The sequence below is a fragment of the Ammospiza nelsoni genome, chromosome 20 (assembly GCF_027579445.1).
Source record: "Ammospiza nelsoni isolate bAmmNel1 chromosome 20, bAmmNel1.pri, whole genome shotgun sequence".
Taxonomy (NCBI): Eukaryota; Metazoa; Chordata; class Aves; order Passeriformes; family Passerellidae; genus Ammospiza; species Ammospiza nelsoni.
The window spans coordinates 10,299,179-10,316,244 of NC_080652.1; the positions used below are offsets into that span (position 1 = coordinate 10,299,179).

Here is a 17,066-nt window from a genome sequence, read left to right on the forward strand (position 1 = left end):
GTGGATCGCGCTGCTGCAAAGGTCAGTGACTCGGCTCTCCCAAACGGGAAAGGAATGCGCTGCGCGGCCGAGGGCAGGGACAGGCGGGCGGGCGGCGCCGTCCCTCCCCTCCCGGTACCGGCCCGGGGAACGCGGCGGGGCCAGCGGCAGCCGCCGCTCGACTCGGGCTCCCGGGGAGCTGCGCCGTACCCCGGTTTATCGGAACAGAATGAGGGCGACGGGCGGGAGAGGCGGCATGAGGCGAGGGGTGAGCGGCTCGGGGACCGCGGGGCACGGGCGTTGCTGGGCGGTGGCGGGAGCCGAGGGGGTGCCCGGTGCTCCGGGCCGCGGCGGGGAGCGAAACGCACCCGCTGCCCCCCACGGCGAGCCCGCGCTCCGGGGGCGGCGGGCCCGGGGCGCTCTGCCCAGCTACAGCGCAGCCAATGGGCCGCGGCGGGGCGGAGCGGCGGCGGGGCCGGCCCGGGGCGGGGGCCGGGGGCGGCGGGGCCGGGGGTCCCCGCCCGCGGTGGCGGCGGCGGGAGCGCGGCATGGCCCAGCCCGAGCGGGGCGGCGGCGCGGCGGCGGCGCGGCGGGGCTCGGGCCCTGCGGGTGAGTGCGGGGCTGGCGGCCGTGCCCGGGCTGCGCGGGCAGCGCCAACTCCGCGCCCGGCCCCGCGCCCCGACCGGCGGCTCCCGCACCGCGCCCCGAGCGCAGCGGCCGCGGCGGGGCCGGGCGGGCCGGGGCCGGGGCCGGGGCGGGCCGGGGGCGGCGGGCGCGCAGCGGGGCCGGGGCGCGGAGGCCGCCGCGTTGGAGCTACCAGCGCTGACAGCCGCTCCCGGCCCGGCCCGACCCGGGGATGTGCGGCCGCGCTCCGTCCCTCGTTCCGGCCGTTCGCGGTTTGTTTCCATCCTGGGCGGCGTTTCATCATCCGCGCCCGGGCTCGGCAGCCGCGCTCTGGAGATGGGCCTTGCGGCTCCATTTCCGTCTGCTTGGTCCAGGAGGACACATCCTGCCTCGCCTTTGCCGCCTTGTCCAGATTCCGCCTCCAGACTGATGTTACGCAAAATTTAGCTGATAAAAATCAAACCCCTCGTCCCCGCCCTGCTCCCGCCGTGGAAGGTGGTGATTGTGGGGTGCAGCTGGGAGCACCCCGGCGTTGTGCCGTGGGTGCTGCAGGGAGCAGGGGGCTCCGGCTCGGTCCCTGGTCCCGGTTTTGCTTCTGCTGCCATGGACGTGCCCCAGGTGTTTGTTGGGGCCCTGCGGTCCCTGCTGGCTCCGGAGGCTGTGGGAATGACTTGTGCCGGGGTTGTGCTGTGACTCGGGCTCCGGATTGGAGTGGTGGATCTGTCACTGATGTTTGCGTATGATGTCCCCAGATCTGGCACTGCTTAGGCAGATGTGATAAAAGTGTTTTTTAATATAAGTGTTGATTTCTGTTGCAAGTGTCATGTTGATGTAATTCTGCTTATGGGAAAGAGGCTCCTTGGAAATATTTTTGATTATTGAAATTCAGGTCACCTTTTGCATCCTGCTCCTGATGCCCTTTTTCCCCTGAAGCCCTCTTGTTTTGCACGTCACAAATGCCATCAGTGTCCTGTGCTGGGCTTGCAGGCTGCCCCGACAAACTTTGCAGTGGCACGTTGTTAAACAAATATCCATGCTCAGGTGAATGTCACAGGTTAAAATCATCCTTCAGGTTTGCTCTGGCAAGAACAACGTTTGGAATCTGGTATGAGCTGACAGAGTCCTTCTGAATGTAATTAATCCTGCTGCCAGTTGAAACTGAGAACAGTCTGAAAACAAGGGCAGGCATTAATAAGTTTAATTACATGTCCTTTGTGTTGCTCAGGGAAGGTGTTGCATTAGTGAGGGCAACCTGTAACGCCAGGTTCCCATCCTGAGTATGCTGAGCAGAGTTTCCCAGGCAGGGATCAGCAGCTGGGGTTCTGGGAACGGCAGGAGAAAGTTCAGGGCAGCAGAACATGGAGAAGGGTGTGCTGCTGCATGCTGAGACTCCATCCCCACGTCCTCTTCTGCAGGAAAAAATAACATTCTTCATCTTCTGGAAGCCTGCGAGTTCTCTTGTGTGCTGTTTGTGCTGGTTATTCCCATAACATCGCTTTCATATTTGTTTGTTACATTGAAGCAGGATGAGGCACGGGGGAGGAAGGGATGGGAACTCGCTCGCAGCAGCGCTGGGAGGTCAGTGGGAAGCTGGCCCGGCGGGGGGGTCACAAAGCGCTGCTGGGCCCCGGGAGGGCAGAGCTGCTGTGCAGGAGACGGGGCAGCAAACCAGAGCAGTGTGGGCCCTGCAGGGCACAGTGCCACAGGGAGCCGGCAGAGAGAGGCTCGGGAGGGGCAGTGGCACAGGGCAGGGCATGGCCGGTGATTTACCCCCATCTGTGACTGCTAAAATCCTTCTCCCATCTGATGTTGCAAATCCATCTACTGGAGTTGTGCACTTTGTTCTCAGTCATAACAAACCCCTAATCCCCGGGCTGGAGACAGATTTAGATGCTGTCTGTGCTGGGTGTGGATCGGCCGGGCTGTTCTGCTGTGCTTGGGCAGGGGGACCCCTGCAGTGGGTGAGTGCAGGGGAGGGGACCAGGGCTGCCCTAGAGAACCTGCACCCAGCTGGGCACACAAAAGAACTGGCAGCTCAAAAAGCTGCGCTCAGGGAATCTTTGCTGGCCAGGAGAAGTGCCACAGAGTCAAATGTAATTTGGGAGATCAAATCCTTCTGACACTGGGGAAGCATGCAGTGCCAGCTCTGCAGCTGGTGCAAGTGGGGCTTCTTCAGCTGAGGGCCTGGATTTCCTTCACAATTCCCCAATCTGCTCATGTTCTCAGAGCACAACAGTAGGAGATTTCATTTCCCCCCCACTTTGTTTCAGTGTTAAGTTTTGTGTCTGCTCCGTCCCTGTGCAGCCGCCCACCAGGTTCTCTGTTTGTTTCTGTCTCTCAGAAATAATCAGGAACATTTTCATCATAAAACCACAGGAGCAGCGGCCAGGTGGTTTCAGGCAGGTGAGGCTCTGAAATGAGGACTGACAGAGTTGCCTCTTTACAGCACAGTTTGCTGCCTCCATTGCTCAAAACCCAGCCCTGGAGTTGGGTGAGGAAAGGATGGATTGCCTCTCCATCCTTGTTTTTGCAAGACTTCCCTGCAGTCCCCATGGTCCTGGTTGGATTTGGTGACACTCAGGTGGCTGTGGAGGGCACAGGCAGAGGGGATACATCCCTTCACACGGTAATGTTTTATGACTTTTATTATTTAGCACAACAGTCCTCTCTGATTGCTCTCGGGCAGCAGAGCTCTTTCTTTAATAACCAGAGACTGGTGCTGCTCTGCAGGACTCGCCAGGTCAGTGCCGGTAGCAGTAATGTTATTTCTCTTTAGAACTAATGTGGTCTTTTATGAGATTTTTTCCTCCCCCCTTCATTTCAACTGAACTTTAGGCAAGTAAAAAGGGATTTTAAAAAGGCCCTTGGCAAAAAGAACTGAATGTGCTGTTTGGAAAGAGGGTTCCTGTTGTGAGATGGCTCTGGGCAGTTGGCCCTTCCCAGCTATTAAAACAAAGGTGTAGGATTGGAATTGGATCAGCTGACGTAAACCAGGACAGGACCTGGAGTACACAGTGAGTTACTGGAGCAGGAGATGGGACAGCCCCACAGGCAGCATCTGCACAGGCATGGCAGGGGGATGGATGTGAGCAAGGTCCCTCTGGCACCCTGCAGGTGTGTGCTCACTGTCAGCGGATGGTGCCCAGGTGTGTTTGCCTGTTTGGGGGGCTGATGGCCAGCACAGGTCTGCAGGGACTCAGGTGTCCCTGGTGCTGTGGGTGCTGCTCTCAGGTGCAGCAGCTTGTGGCCTTTCTGTTACTGCTGCTACAAGGGGAACTCTGTGGGAGCAGCGATGGGGACTGGCAAATGTTTTCCTGTAAATGGGCTCGTGCCACAATGCCATGTCCCCGAGGGACACGAGTGCTCTCTGCCCTGGAACAGGGATTAAAGTGAAAGGACTGTGTGCCCTTTGAAGGCAGGGCTGGGACAGAGATGGGACAGAGCCTGGGAGGGGGCTCTGCTCATCCTGCCCTGCTCTGGCAGAGACATCCTCATCCCTGCTGCTGACATTTCCAGCAGCTCTAATTAATGACATCTCCCCACTTAGCCCTTGGTACACAGACAGATGCTGGGTTTTAGGGCTGGTTTGAGACCTGCAGCACTCCCCTGCACAGAGCAGCATCTGCTGAGAAACGTGTCTGCTGCTGACCTGGGCTGGATCCCAGCGGCCAGGAGGGACCGACATCGTGGGAGCAGGTCCTGCTGAGCCAAGGGCCTGACAAATAACTCCCTGAAAATGTCCCCTTCATTTTAGGATTCCCAGAGGCATTTGGCAGAGTGTGGAGGGATATAAACACACATTTGCTGAATCTGGTGGGAGCATAGTGTGTCCTGAGAAACTCCCCCTTGGTAATCCTTCAGATAGCACATCTGCACTCCCACCCGGGGCCATCCAGCTGCAGTCATTTTAAATGAAAAGTAGACTTGTTTTGTTTTCATTTTTTATAAAAATTCTTAGGCCAGCATGAGGCGATGCAACTCAGTATGTACTGAGTTGTGGTTTATTTTATCAGTATTTATATTTGTGTACACAAGAATGCAAGTCTCAACTTGGTTATTTACCTTTTCTAATTTCATCTGTAAAATATGGAAATAAGATTTACCAGAAATGGCTTGATTCTGGGCTTATCTGGGCTGGGTGAGAAGTCTGTACTGTCAATTCTTGAGCTCCTAGATATTAGTTCTGCACTCAGCATCCAGAGGTAACTTGATCTGTCTGCCTGTATTAGAGTTCATTTACAGTATCATTCAGAGGAAAAGGATAGGGACCCTTTTCTCTGAAGATAGTGTAAAATTGCCACAAAGTACTGGGAAATGACTGTGCTGGGTTCCTAAAGATCAATTTACTCACCACAGAAATGTGGGGTGAGTGGGCAGCTGAGAGAATGGCTTAATGGCATGGGGAGCCTTGGGGCTGATGCAGCCCAGGACTGTGCCAGCCCCAGCTGGGCTTTCAGCACTGGGGGCTGCAGGTTGTCCCCTCAGAGAGCCTGTGCTGGTGGCTGCTGTGCAGATGTTTTACTGGTGTTCCCACAGCTGCTCCTGGCTGTGGTAGGTGCAGGGAGCACCCTGGGTGTCCCCAGGCTGGGTGTCCCTGGGGAGGAGGTGGCTCTGGCACTCAGAGCTGTTCATGGAGCAGCTCAGGCAGGGAACAGCCACAGGCAGTTCTGTTATCACCTGGGGCTTGTGCATGGCCTGAATCTTAATGGCACATCTAGAGAAACACCTGTTTATCTGCTGCTGCTGCTGCCTTCATCTGAGAATGTCCTTGGGCTGTTTCTGCATCCAGCCTGGGGTGTGATTCACTGCAAGCAATGAATTTTGCATGCACTGTTGACATTTCTCTCTGTTTTGGTCAGCTTCATTCTGGAGAACAACAGAACCCAACACACACACCAGAGCAGGCTGGGAGCATACTGGGAGCATTGTTGTTTGACTCTTGAAGGACCATGCTCAGAATATCACAAACTCTCCTTATTGCTGTCCTTCCGTGCCTTTGGAGGAGGCGTCACAGCCCCTTTGTGGCAGGGACATTTGGTCTCTTTGGGAGCCCCCAAGTGCTTGCCAGAGGTTTTAAAGGTCAGAGTTACCAGGATCAGAGGTCTGGCATAGGAACATCTGATGTGGTGCAGGCTATAGAGAAGGCTCCCTTTGCACTCAAGTTATTTTTCCCCTTGCCACTTCATGGGTTTGCTGTGTTTTCCCTGGGAGTACTTAACTATCTTTCTTTTTTTTTTTTTTTCTTCCCCTTGAGCGCTCTGGTTTTGCTTTAAGAGTTACGGCACCATTGATTGTATTGGCTGTCTCAAAAATGGTGCTCTGCTCACTGTCTGTGGGCTCCCTGCTGCTAAATGCTGCCAGTGGGACTCCAGAGCATTTAGATCAATCAATAGGGCTATCACAGCCTTATTTTCCACACTGTCCCCATCCCAGGGGTGTGTGTGACAATCAGAGAGAGCTCGCGAGCCCAAGGGCTGTTGGTGACAGAGTGCACATCCAGATGTGGCTGTTGTGGTGAGGTTCTGGCACCACCAGAGCTCAGCACCTGAGCTGGAGACCTGATGGTGCTGCTGAGAGAGCAGCAGGTGCTGCAGCCAGCTGGCCTCCAATGCACCCACACTGCTCCACCCCACCTGGGAAGGCTCGTTTAGGAGCACCCCACACCTGGGAAACCTCATTTAGGAGCACCCCACACCTGGGAAGGGTCGTTTAGGAGCACCCCACACCTGGGAAGGCTCGTTTAGGAACATCCCACACCTGGGAAGTCTCCCTCAGCAGGTGTGGTGGCTGTTTAGAGTTTGATTCAGTTGTTCAGAGACCCCACAGTGTGCAAACCTCTAAAGAATTGACTCCTGACTGCATTTGAGTTGGGAAAAATTGTTTTACTGCTCATACTGCCTGTTACAGAACCTTTAGAGTAGAAATTACAAATGGGACAGTGTAGCAGGCCTTGTTCTTCAGGGCCCTTGGTTATTTCATGGCAGAAATTCCAGTTCCCAGGAATATTGTGCAGTTGTTGTAGCAGATGTTGCTGGCAGGTTTCTCTGGGAAGGGAGCATCCTCTGACCCTGCTGTGTTCCTGCAGATCCCATCTAATGCCGAGGCTGAAGGAGTCGCGCTCCCACGAGTCCCTGCTCAGTCCCAGTAGTGCTGTTGAGGCTCTGGATCTCAGCATGGAGGAGGAGGTGGTCATCAAGCCAGTCCACAGCAGCATCCTGGGACAAGACTACTGCTTTGAGGTAAGGAGCTGTGCTGGGGCTGTTCTGGGGAGCCAGGTGTGGGCTGGCATCTGGGGCCTGGCTCTTCCCAAACATCGCTGCTCACAATTGCTGCACAGAGACCATTTCATAGGCAGAAAATTGCTCCCGTCTTTCCAAGGAGGATCATATCCACACAATCAGAGCAATGAGCTCCTTGTAAAGCAGAGCTGCTGGCACAGGTGCTGCACTGCTTAGGGCTGTGTATCAGCAGAGCATGAATTTGTTTATGCCCCTACAGTTTATGTTCATAGAGATATTGGGAAGTGCTAATCCCCACTCAGTGTTCCCAGAGACATTGCGTGTGGTCACAGAGCCAGCCTGCTGCTGTCAGTGGGAGTGTGGAGGACTTTGTCTAGAAAACTGAAGCTTGCCTTGTTTGGGTAAATAGAAAAATCTGTGAGCATTTCAGATTCCTTTGACATCTGTTATGGCATGTGGTAAGGTCTGTGCTAGCAGGAGGGAGAGGACACGTACAGCCCAGGCTGTAGCTGGGTAATTCAGTACAGGATATCTTGGGAATCATTTGTCCTGAAATGTGGATAGCAAAGTGTTATTGCTTATGGCAGTGGCTGGGTACAGAACTGGGAAATGGTTTTCTTACAGTAATAAGGCAGTGGATATTTGTGTTTCTGTGAAGAGCAGGTAACACCTGTTTGTGCTTGGATACAGATAAATGGAGTAGCTGTGTTTGGATTGTGCTGTGGGGGTGATGGGGCTGCAGGCTGTCCTTGGATGGGCAGTGCTGGATGAGAACACATGCCAGTGTTCAGAGGAATCAGACTGGAAAGATAAAGACATTTTTCTTTACTGAAATCAGCACATTTTGAAATGGGTGAGTTAAAATGTCTATTTCTTAAAATATAACATGAAAACAGTCTTACAGAAAATAGCCTCAAACAAAGTCTGTAGTTGGCTGAAGTATAAATTTTGCATTGCTGTTCATTCTTTGTGGAATTGATCAAGTGCAATGGGTCAGGAGGGGAACAGTTTTGTAAATTATGTGTCCTCTATTACATTCCACTCAAGAAAGATAAAATGAAGCTGGATGGAAAATAGATGTGACATCCATAATATAAGAATTGTTTACCAATTCTGTTCAGCCCACAAGAGGAGAGGAAGGGATATGAACAGAACTTGCAGAAAGTTGAGTGAGAGTGAGATACAAGCCAAGCACTTGGAAGGAGGAAGAAAATTTTGGGGTTAAGTGAGTTGGATAAAGAGAAGTCACACTGTAAAGAAAGAACGTGTTAATTGCTGTTCTGCAAAGCCTGCAGAGGAGAGGAAGAATGCCAGGAAACAACAGGGACATTGATTTGTCACTGGTGGCTGCTCACCAACAAGCTCCAGCAGGAGGGACCGAGGTGAGAGCTAAATGGCACTTTGTGTCAATGCCCTGGTCTCGTGGCTCCTGAGGGCCTCTGGAAGCTGGGAGTGAGGTCAGCACTGGAATGGGTTTGCAATCTGTGACTGCAGCCCACAGCACTGGGGTACCACTGGGGGACACCAAGGAGCTCAGGGGGTGTCCTGGAAAAGCAGCCCTGGCCAAGAAATGCCAGGTGGGAAGGCCCTGCCAGGATCACAGGGATGAGGGGGGCTCTGAGGTGTTCTCTGTGCAGTGGATGGGGAAGGTGCTGCCGTTGGTGGTGTCTCATCCCTGCCCTGTGAGGCTGTTGTGGAGCTGCTCCCTCAGGAGCTGTGCTGGGAGCAGGCAGGGCTGTTCTCCAGCTGGGCAGTGGAGCTCCTGCTGGGCACTGCCAGCCTTGCTCCATCCTTCATCCTTCACCTTCTGGTGGCTGGGCAGGGACAGTGCCCGGAGCTGTTCCCATCCCCAGCTGACCTGGGGCCACCAGTGCTCACCTGACACAGGGAATGGGCCAGGGGGGGCTGACAGGGGCCAGGGGGGGCTGACAGGGGCCAGGAGGGGCTGACAGGGGCCGGGGGGGCTGACAGGGGCCAGGAGGGGCTGACAGGGGCCAGGAGGGGCTGACATGGCTGCAGATGGAGCAGAGCAGCTTGGAGAGGAACTGGCAGCACACCCAGACGGAGACAAAAGCAAGAGGTGCCAGAGCCATCTGCAGTGGAAAACAACCAAGTGGCTCCTTGGGAGGCAGCTGGTGGATGAAGGTGCAGGGAATTGTTCCTCCCTCTGTCCCCACCACGCTGCATTCAGACGTGCTCGGCCCTGCTCCCCTCAGCTCTGCCAGGGAGCACAGTCAGCACCAGGGCAGGGCTTTTCCACAGGCTGCATTTGGCTTTTTCTGCGTACTTAGTTTTGTGAAACTTGCTTTTTTCTCACTTGCTGAGTACTTGGCAGTCGGTATTTACTTGTTTCCTTCATTGATTTTTTTTTTTTTAAATTACTCAGCATCATCTTTTTTCTCCTTGCAAGACTCCTCAGTCAGCAAATCATCCCGTGCCACTGCACGTGCTGCGTGTGCTAAATATACAGTGGGCATCTCAGGCAGGAGCAGGGGCTCAGAGCCTGTTCCTGGCCCTGGATTTTGGGGCTCCTGGGCCAGGCAGGGCCATGAGGGCTGAGGGGCTCTCTTAGGTCTTGGCAGACCAAAGCCTTGTCCCCTTGCTCGGTCATTCCTGAGCTGTCCCAGGACACAGCTGAGGGAAAGACAAACTGTGCTTGCTCCAATGCAGCTGAGCCTGTTGCCTCATCCTGGCCTTGCCTCAGGAAGGGAGAATTTAGTGGAGCTAAATTTAGCAGCAGTAGATTTGATCCAGCTGTGCAAACGTTGGCCATTGCTCGCGTGGCCTTGGGATGCCTGGAGCAGCTGCAGGGCCAGGGGTGCAGCTGAGCCCTGAGAGAGCCTTGGAAAATCCCCTGGACAGGAGTGAGGCACCCTCAGTGCTCAGTCAGCATCCCCTGGCACTCCATGCATGGCCCCTCAAGTGAAGCCACCCTGTACCTCAACACTGTCTTAAAAAGACAAGATTTTTATCTGGACAGATTGTCCATCCAAGGACTGGGGATAATGAATAGGAGAAGTAACATTTCAGGAATTAATGAGTTTTATTAATTGAGTTTGTCCTGTACATTAACAGCATTCCAGCATATCCAAAATCTTGATGAGACCAGAATATTCTCTTTATAAAGTTAATTAATATCTCATAAAGATCATTAATGCCATATGATATTTAAGTCAGAACTCAAAGCTGGGATCTGATTACAAATCTGAGGGAAATTACATTTTTGGTCACACATGGTAGATGTGATCTTCAGCTCCCATCAGACCAAGACACACTTCATATCTGACACATGATTTTCCCCTTCTCTCACTTCAGTATGACAGTTACAGCTTTTTTAGGTTTTGAAATATTAACTTATAAGTGGTTTAAAATAGAATAAGGAATTTGGCCATGATAATGCATGTGTTTACCTAAGTGTGGCAATAAAATGCAGTGACAGTCCTGTGTGCCAGCAGAGCTCTGTTGGGAAGGCTCAGGGATGGAGGTTAAAGGAGCATCAGCAGCAGTGCAGAGGAGATGAGGCAGCAGGTTTGTCATGGGAGATTCTGAAGGAGCTGGAAATGCTCTGGAGGGTAAAAGGAGGCTGCAAAGATGACACTGCTGGGCCTGCTGGTATGGAGTCTGTTCTTGGAACTCCAGGAGAGCTTGTGCTCAGCTGAATGTATTTTACAGGCAGAATATTAAAGTGTGCAAGGAACTGGGAGGATGTCTGTCTGAAGGAGAAAGCCTCTGGAATATCAAGAGTTGGAAGATTCTTTGCGTTTTTGTGTAAAGACAGAACAGCCTCTCCTCATTCTGCCCTGGTCTGTGTTCAAAGGAAGGGATGTTCTCAACTTATCACTGAGGTTTGCTAATGACAAATCTTAGCAAGTGCCAGCTCTGCTGTAAGAACAGGTTGGGCTTCTGGGAGATACATGAAATTAAAGGAGATTGTGTCTCCCAGAAGCTGATAACCCAGTGCACAGTGTGTAAACACAAACACTGGGAGATGATAAAGCACTCACAAATAACTCTGCAGGTTGAGGCTGGCGGAAATGAAGCTCAGAGGGGAGTTATTTAAAGCAGCAGCCAGGTCCATTCAGCCTCCCAGCAGAGCTGTACATGGTGAATATTGCTGGGCAAAGGAAATGCAGAGGGCAGAGAGCTGGAGCCACGTTCCTGGTGGTCAGGACCAGCCTGAGTGGAGGAGGTGGCAGCTTGGGGAATATCTGTGTGTGAGGAGCAGCTGCAGGGAGCTGTTGGCTTTGGTGCCAGGGAAGTTTGACATGGGGGCACAGGAAGGAAATGTGGTGCCTTGTCATTCTGGCCTGCCAGACAGTGATGCTTCCATGGGCTCAGCAGGATTGAGTTTCCTTGGGACAGCAGGAGTGTGATGAGGAATAAGGGGCACTTGCACCACTGGAAGTGTCACTGCTGTGAGTGTGTTTCTTGAACCCTGGCTATGAACTCCCAATGGCCAGAGAAAGTCACAAAAATACTGCAGAAAATCCCTTGACCTGGAAGCATGAGAGGTGAGAGGAGGGCTCAGCAGCACTTCCAGCCATGTCAGGTTGGGAAGCCCCCCCTGGTTCTCCCCAGCTGGGGTGGGTGCTGTGAGCTCTGAGTGCCCCAGCTGGGCCATGAGCTGGCACAGGCTGTGCCATGGCCAGGAGGGGCTCTACAGACCTGTCCCCATGATCTTCCCAGCAAGGGTTCCAGGAGCCACAGGACACCAAGGGGGAAGGTGGGAAAGCTGGCTTTTTGAGCCAGTGTTCTGCTGGGAACAAGGAATGGGTTGTTACTGTCACAGGCTTTGGGCTGAGCCTGGAGGAATGCCAAGTAACCACTCAGAGTTCCAATTTATCTTTAGTTCATCTGAGGATTTGCACTCCCTCAGTTGTGGAACTTGGTGGTTTAAAGCATCACATGCATGGGGCCCATTATCTAGTGTTTTCTGGTGTGGAAGAGGAGAAGTAATTGGAGTTTGCTTCTATGATTATTTCTGTTACATACAGAGTTGTCCTGTTTTTCCACCAGCCTTAGGGGCTGTTGCTTCATGCTTGGGTAAAGCTGTTCACTTAAAAAAAAAAAATAAAATCCAGTAGGATCTTCCCTAAGCCCCCCTCTCTCCCCAGCCACATGCTGCAGTGTGCTGGTCAAGACATAATCCCGCTCCTTTCCCTGTAGGTGACGACTTCATCAGGAAGCAAATGCTTCTCGTGCCGTTCGGCGGCGGAGCGAGATAAATGGATGGAGAACCTGCGGCGTGCCGTGCACCCCAACAAGGTAGGGCTGGCAGGAGCTGCCTCTGCTCTGGTTCAGCTCCCAGTTATTGCATTCTATAGCCCAGTGCATGGGAGCAGCAGGGGATTATTGTCATTGGAGTGAGTAACTGGAGCTCGGGGTCAGCCTTTTTCCATATTGCTTTCTTCCACAGTTATATTTACAGAAAAGCGCCAATTATTCCTTCCCCTCTCTTCTCAGCACATGCTGCCTCAGCTCTTGCTAAGAATTGATCAGATCAGATGAATCTTCAGTGCTGCTGTTACTGATGGTCCTTGCCACTTCCATAGGGCTGTCACCTCCCAGCAGCCTTGGGACAGATGTCAGGGAGCTGCCAGCAAAGTCACCAGGCTGAACAGTGAGGAGTTCACGTGGCAGCTCCTGACACAGCTCCTGCCTCAGTGCTGGGGAGCTCAGGTGTCCATTTGCAGAGGTGGCAGTGGAGTGCAGCTTTCCCTTCTGCAGCCAGTCAAGGTGCAAAGTCTTCTCCTGGGATTTACAGGAACAAATCCTTCTCTTCACTCGAGCACAGGGACACCCAGTATGCATTTTTATGGCCCACTAGGACTAAGTACATCCTAAAATAAAATGTATAGCTGCTTCTTCCCTGCTGTGCTGGAGTTGGCTGCAAAGATTGGTCAGGATTAATGCAGGATTCCACAGCTGATGAGCTCAACCAAGTCTTCTTCTGCTGGTCAGAGAAACACAAATGATGGGATCCTGTGAACTCCTGGCTGTGCACACTGATTCAGTCCAGGCCTGCTGGGTTCTGAGGAGCCCTCAGTCTCAGGGTTTGTTGTTCCCAGCACAGTGCCAAATGTCAGAATAAAAGATTTCCTGTAATATCAGAGTGTGAGCAGGGGAGGGGAGAGGTGGCCTTCTGCCTCTGGCAGCATGTTGCTCTAGGGAAGTTCAGTTGCTCCAGGACTTTCCCAGGGCTTTTCCTGGTGATCCTGACCTGAGGGGGCTCTGTAAGGTTTGTGTGGTCACACTTAGCATGAGAGCACTCCTGGGAATGCAAGCTGGGGCTGGGCTGTCACTATGGCTTCAAGGTGCAGTGTGGAGTGGAAATCCATTTGGAAGTGTTTCCATCATCTCAAAACCTGCAGTAACTGATGGCTGAACTTTCCATCTTTGTTTGAGTTTACAGACAATGCACTCTCAGTGTCCAGCTTGATATTTCTGTCAGGAATTCAGTGTTCTTGTGCAGTTCCTGTGTGTACTTCCTGAACCTACAGTACCCCATTGTGGACTTGCAGCAGAAATGTTCCTGCCCAGACTCCTGGGCTGAGCAGAGTAAGCCGTGGCTGCTGTTTCAGTGAGCAGTTTCCAAACTAAACAGGGTTTGCAGAATCCCAGCAGTGCTGCAGCTGCCAGTGCTTTATCTTTGGAGTCACTCCTGCAGCAAATACCCCTGGATGTTCTTCCAGGATGAGCTCAGCATCACGAGGGAGCTCTGAAAGATCCACAGTATTCTTGGCTCTGTTACTGTTTAAAAGATATCCAAGGCAGATTTCTGTCTCTGAATTGTCTTGATTCTCCCATGGGATGTCGTCTCCCATGATTCCTCTCAATGTTCAACTTGGGTGCTCTGGACTTCTGCCCTAAAATATGGTGAGCTTTTACAAACAGCTTTTCCCCTGCCTTTGGTGGTGGCATTCCCAGGTGGATGAGGTGATCCCTGGGTGTGCATTCAGGTCCCTTGTGTTGCTCTGTTACAGGAAATATCATGAACTCAGTCTCTACTGAGAAAAGAGGAGGCTGTGAGATACCTGTAACAGCTTCTGCTTTGCACAATCCATTGAGGACCAGTGAGGTTCTTTCAGATTCTTCAGAGGCCCTCTTGGCAGGGAATGGGAAATGGTACATTTATGATTTGGAGGGGTTTTATCTTCCTTGTTCCTTATATTAATTGGCACCAACAGACATGGAGAGCACGATGATATTTTGGAAAATTAACATAAGTAGTGTTATTATGCAAATTCTTGAGAACCAGTATTTCCTTAAAATAAAGTGTAATTAAGCCTCCGCTCATTTAGCACATCCGAAATAATTAATTCATATCTCCAGTTTTGTTGTTCTTGGCTTTGTGGATTTTTTTATTGACCTTTTTTTCTTTGCATCTTTTTTTCAGGACAACAGCAGAAGGGTAGAGAATATGTTAAAGTTATGGATTATTGAAGCCAAGGACCTGCCAGCTAAGAAAAAGTACCTGTGTGAATTATGCCTGGATGACGTTCTTTATGCACGAACTACCTGTAAATTGAAAACTGATAATGTCTTTTGGGGGGAGCACTTTGAATTTAATAACCTCCCATCGCTCAAAAACATTACTGTGCACTTATACAAAGAGACTGACAAGAAGAAGAAGAAGGACAAGACCAACTTCATTGGGCAGGTGAACATCCCTGTGAGCTCGGTGACAGGCCGGCAGTTTGTGGAGAAATGGTACCCAGTGGTGAGCCCCAACCCCGGCAAGGGCAAGGCCCCAGGGCCCATGATCCGCATCAAATCCCGCTACCAGAGCATGAGCATCCTCCCCATGGAGATGTACAAGGAGTTTGCTGAATACATCACCAACAACTACATGGTGCTGTGCTCGGTGCTGGAGCCCTCGCTGAGCGTCAAGAACAAGGAGGAGATGGCGTCAGCGCTGGTGCACATCCTGCAGAGCACGGGCAAGGCCAAGGTAGGACCCCCTGCCACCTGTGGTGTCCCCCCTGCCACCTGTGGTGTCCCCCCTGGCACTGTCAGAGCAGACTCTGGGGTTGGGTTGGGAAAGCTCCTCAGTTGGGCTTCAGGCCATTGTTAATGTGCTCTGTTTTCCTTTTGATTGCAAACCAGTTGGTAGCACACACAGCACGAGTTGCTTAATTAGCAGAGAGGTTGGTGGGACCACGAGACACCAACTGAGCCACTTTGCTTCACTCTTCTCCTTCTGGAGTTTCAGGGGCCAGGCTCTCTCTGTATAAACAGGCACAGTTGTGAAAGTAAGCAAGAAGGCAATTTTCCAGGCTGGAATGTAAGCAGTGCTGGCCTGAGCTGTGCAGCCTGTGTGTGCTGGGTGTTCTGGGTTCCATGCTCTGCTCCCTTTTGCTGAGCACCCTGCACAGTGCAGCTGAACAGGAGGGAGCAGCCTCTCCAGAATTCCAGACCAAAGTGCCTGCAGGCATGTTTGTCTCTGGATCAGCTCTTGGTCTTCGGGGTCTGTCCTGCTGCTTTTGGAAGGGGGTCCAGGGGTGCTCCCATGGCAGTGCCCATTGGAGGTTGATGCCACCACCTTGCACATGGTGGAAGTTCAGCCTTTGTGGATCACTTTGAGCTCCTTCCTGGTTAGGAATGCTCTGCCAGGTCTGGGGAAGAGGCAGGCCAGGAGGAGGCAGAGAGTGGGAGTTACTGCTGGCTGTGACCTGTGAGGGAGCAGGCAGGGTGGGCAGAGCTGGGATGCCCAGCACACGGGGCAGGGAGTGACCCCACTGCAGGGCATCCTCCGTCCCTGTGGCCTGGCACAGCCACAGGGGGCAGTGCCCATGTTGGGGCTGCAGGAGTTAAAGCATCACTGTGACCACCTCTCTGCACTCTGCAGGGGAGAGCTGGGGAAGGGCAGATGTCCAGATCTTTCTCAGTGCTGAGGAGATGTGAGCTCCTCACCTGAGGGGCAGTCACAAGGCTCTGCTTCCTTGGCAGCTGCCGCTGCTGCCGGGCCCGTGGCCGGGCCGTGGATTAGGCTGAGTTACCATCTGTCAGACAGAGAAGTGCCTTGGCTTCCTGATCTGGTTCAAGGCAGGCAAAGCTCACTGAGAGGATTGGGAGCTGGGGGCCTGCTGCTGCAGCAGCAGAGAAAATAGCCCTGCTAAAGGCTCCTGATCCCAGGAGTGCAGGGAGGGACCTGTGGGGAGCAAGGCTGTGGCTGCACAAGAGCTGAGCTTGGTGTCTCTGTTCAGGGCTCCAGAGCTGTCAGCCCGTGGTTCCTGGGCTCAGCCCTGCCTCGTGCTGGCACCAGGAGCTCTGCTGCCCCTCACTGTGGCTCCTGCAGCTCTAATGCCAGAGCTTTGTGGGAATAACATTGCCATGCAAGACCCTGTCCACAGTTTACACGGTTCTGGGCAAAAGGCTTCAAGTGTCATCCCAGTCTTAATCACCATGGATCATGTGTGGGCATGGCTGAGAGTGGCTGTCACTGCTCCAACCTTTTTCCTCTGCCTCTCAGTGCTGGAGAGGCTCCAGAGGGAGCAAGTGTGTTTCCCGACATGTGTCTGCATCAGTGCTTGAGATCCCAGAGGCTTTACACAGGGGACACGGCAAACAGTAAACAGACTTGATGACTTTTCCCCTAAAATGGAGCTTCTGCTTTTGCTGCCTGTCATCTGCCATCAGCATTAGCGCCGGGTTTGGGGAGCTGTCAGAGCAACAGGAGTTATTGGAGCATGGGAACCAGGTGCTGCAGCCTGGGCTGGACAAGCAGGGAGAGGGAAAAGCAGCAGAAAGGTAGAAAAATAATGAATGAGAGAAGAAAGCATGCCCTTCAGGCCTGCCTGGGGGACGTGAGTGCACCCCTCAGGAGAGCTCCCGTGGCTACCCCAGCACCCTGACCCCTGAGTGAGGGACAGCAGGCAGGGACCCCCCTTCTCCAGCCTCTGTCCCCTGGTGACTCTGGGAAATTGCCCGGGCTGGAGGTGGTTCCTCATCCTTGTGCATCACCAGGAGCCTTCCCAGTGAGCCCTCAAACCCCCCTGCCCTGCGGCCGTGCCATCGGCAGCCGCTGATTGATGTCTCTGATAAAGGGGTTCTGTGGCTCCTGGCTGCCGTACTGGGCTGAAGCAGCAATTACGGACTGTGACACAAGTGTCCAGTAGATTATCTTGGGAGACTCGTTAGCAGCTAATTGCTGTTGGGCTGTTCGGGCCGTGTTTTCCTGCAGCGATTTGCTGTAAATAGGGGGTAATCCCTTAATGAGGCCGG

General features: G+C 53.0%; 1 protein-coding gene across 7 annotated transcripts in view; it reads left to right on the forward strand.

Moving 5' to 3' along the window:
* DAB2IP (DAB2 interacting protein) overlaps positions 1-17,066 on the forward strand; it is a 154,714-nt gene that overhangs the window by 109,931 nt on the left and 27,717 nt on the right. For 5 of the 7 annotated variants that reach the window (XM_059486171.1, XM_059486172.1, XM_059486169.1 and 2 more), the window contains 3 exons: positions 6,689-6,842; positions 12,009-12,107; positions 14,239-14,793. In XM_059486171.1, the coding sequence (XP_059342154.1) occupies positions 6,689-6,842; positions 12,009-12,107; positions 14,239-14,793 (808 nt within the window). Of the gene's footprint in view, positions 1-119; positions 248-536; positions 589-6,688; positions 6,843-12,008; positions 12,108-14,238; positions 14,794-17,066 lie in introns of those variants that run through there. The other 2 variants (XM_059486173.1, XM_059486174.1) reach the window with 2 other exon arrangements.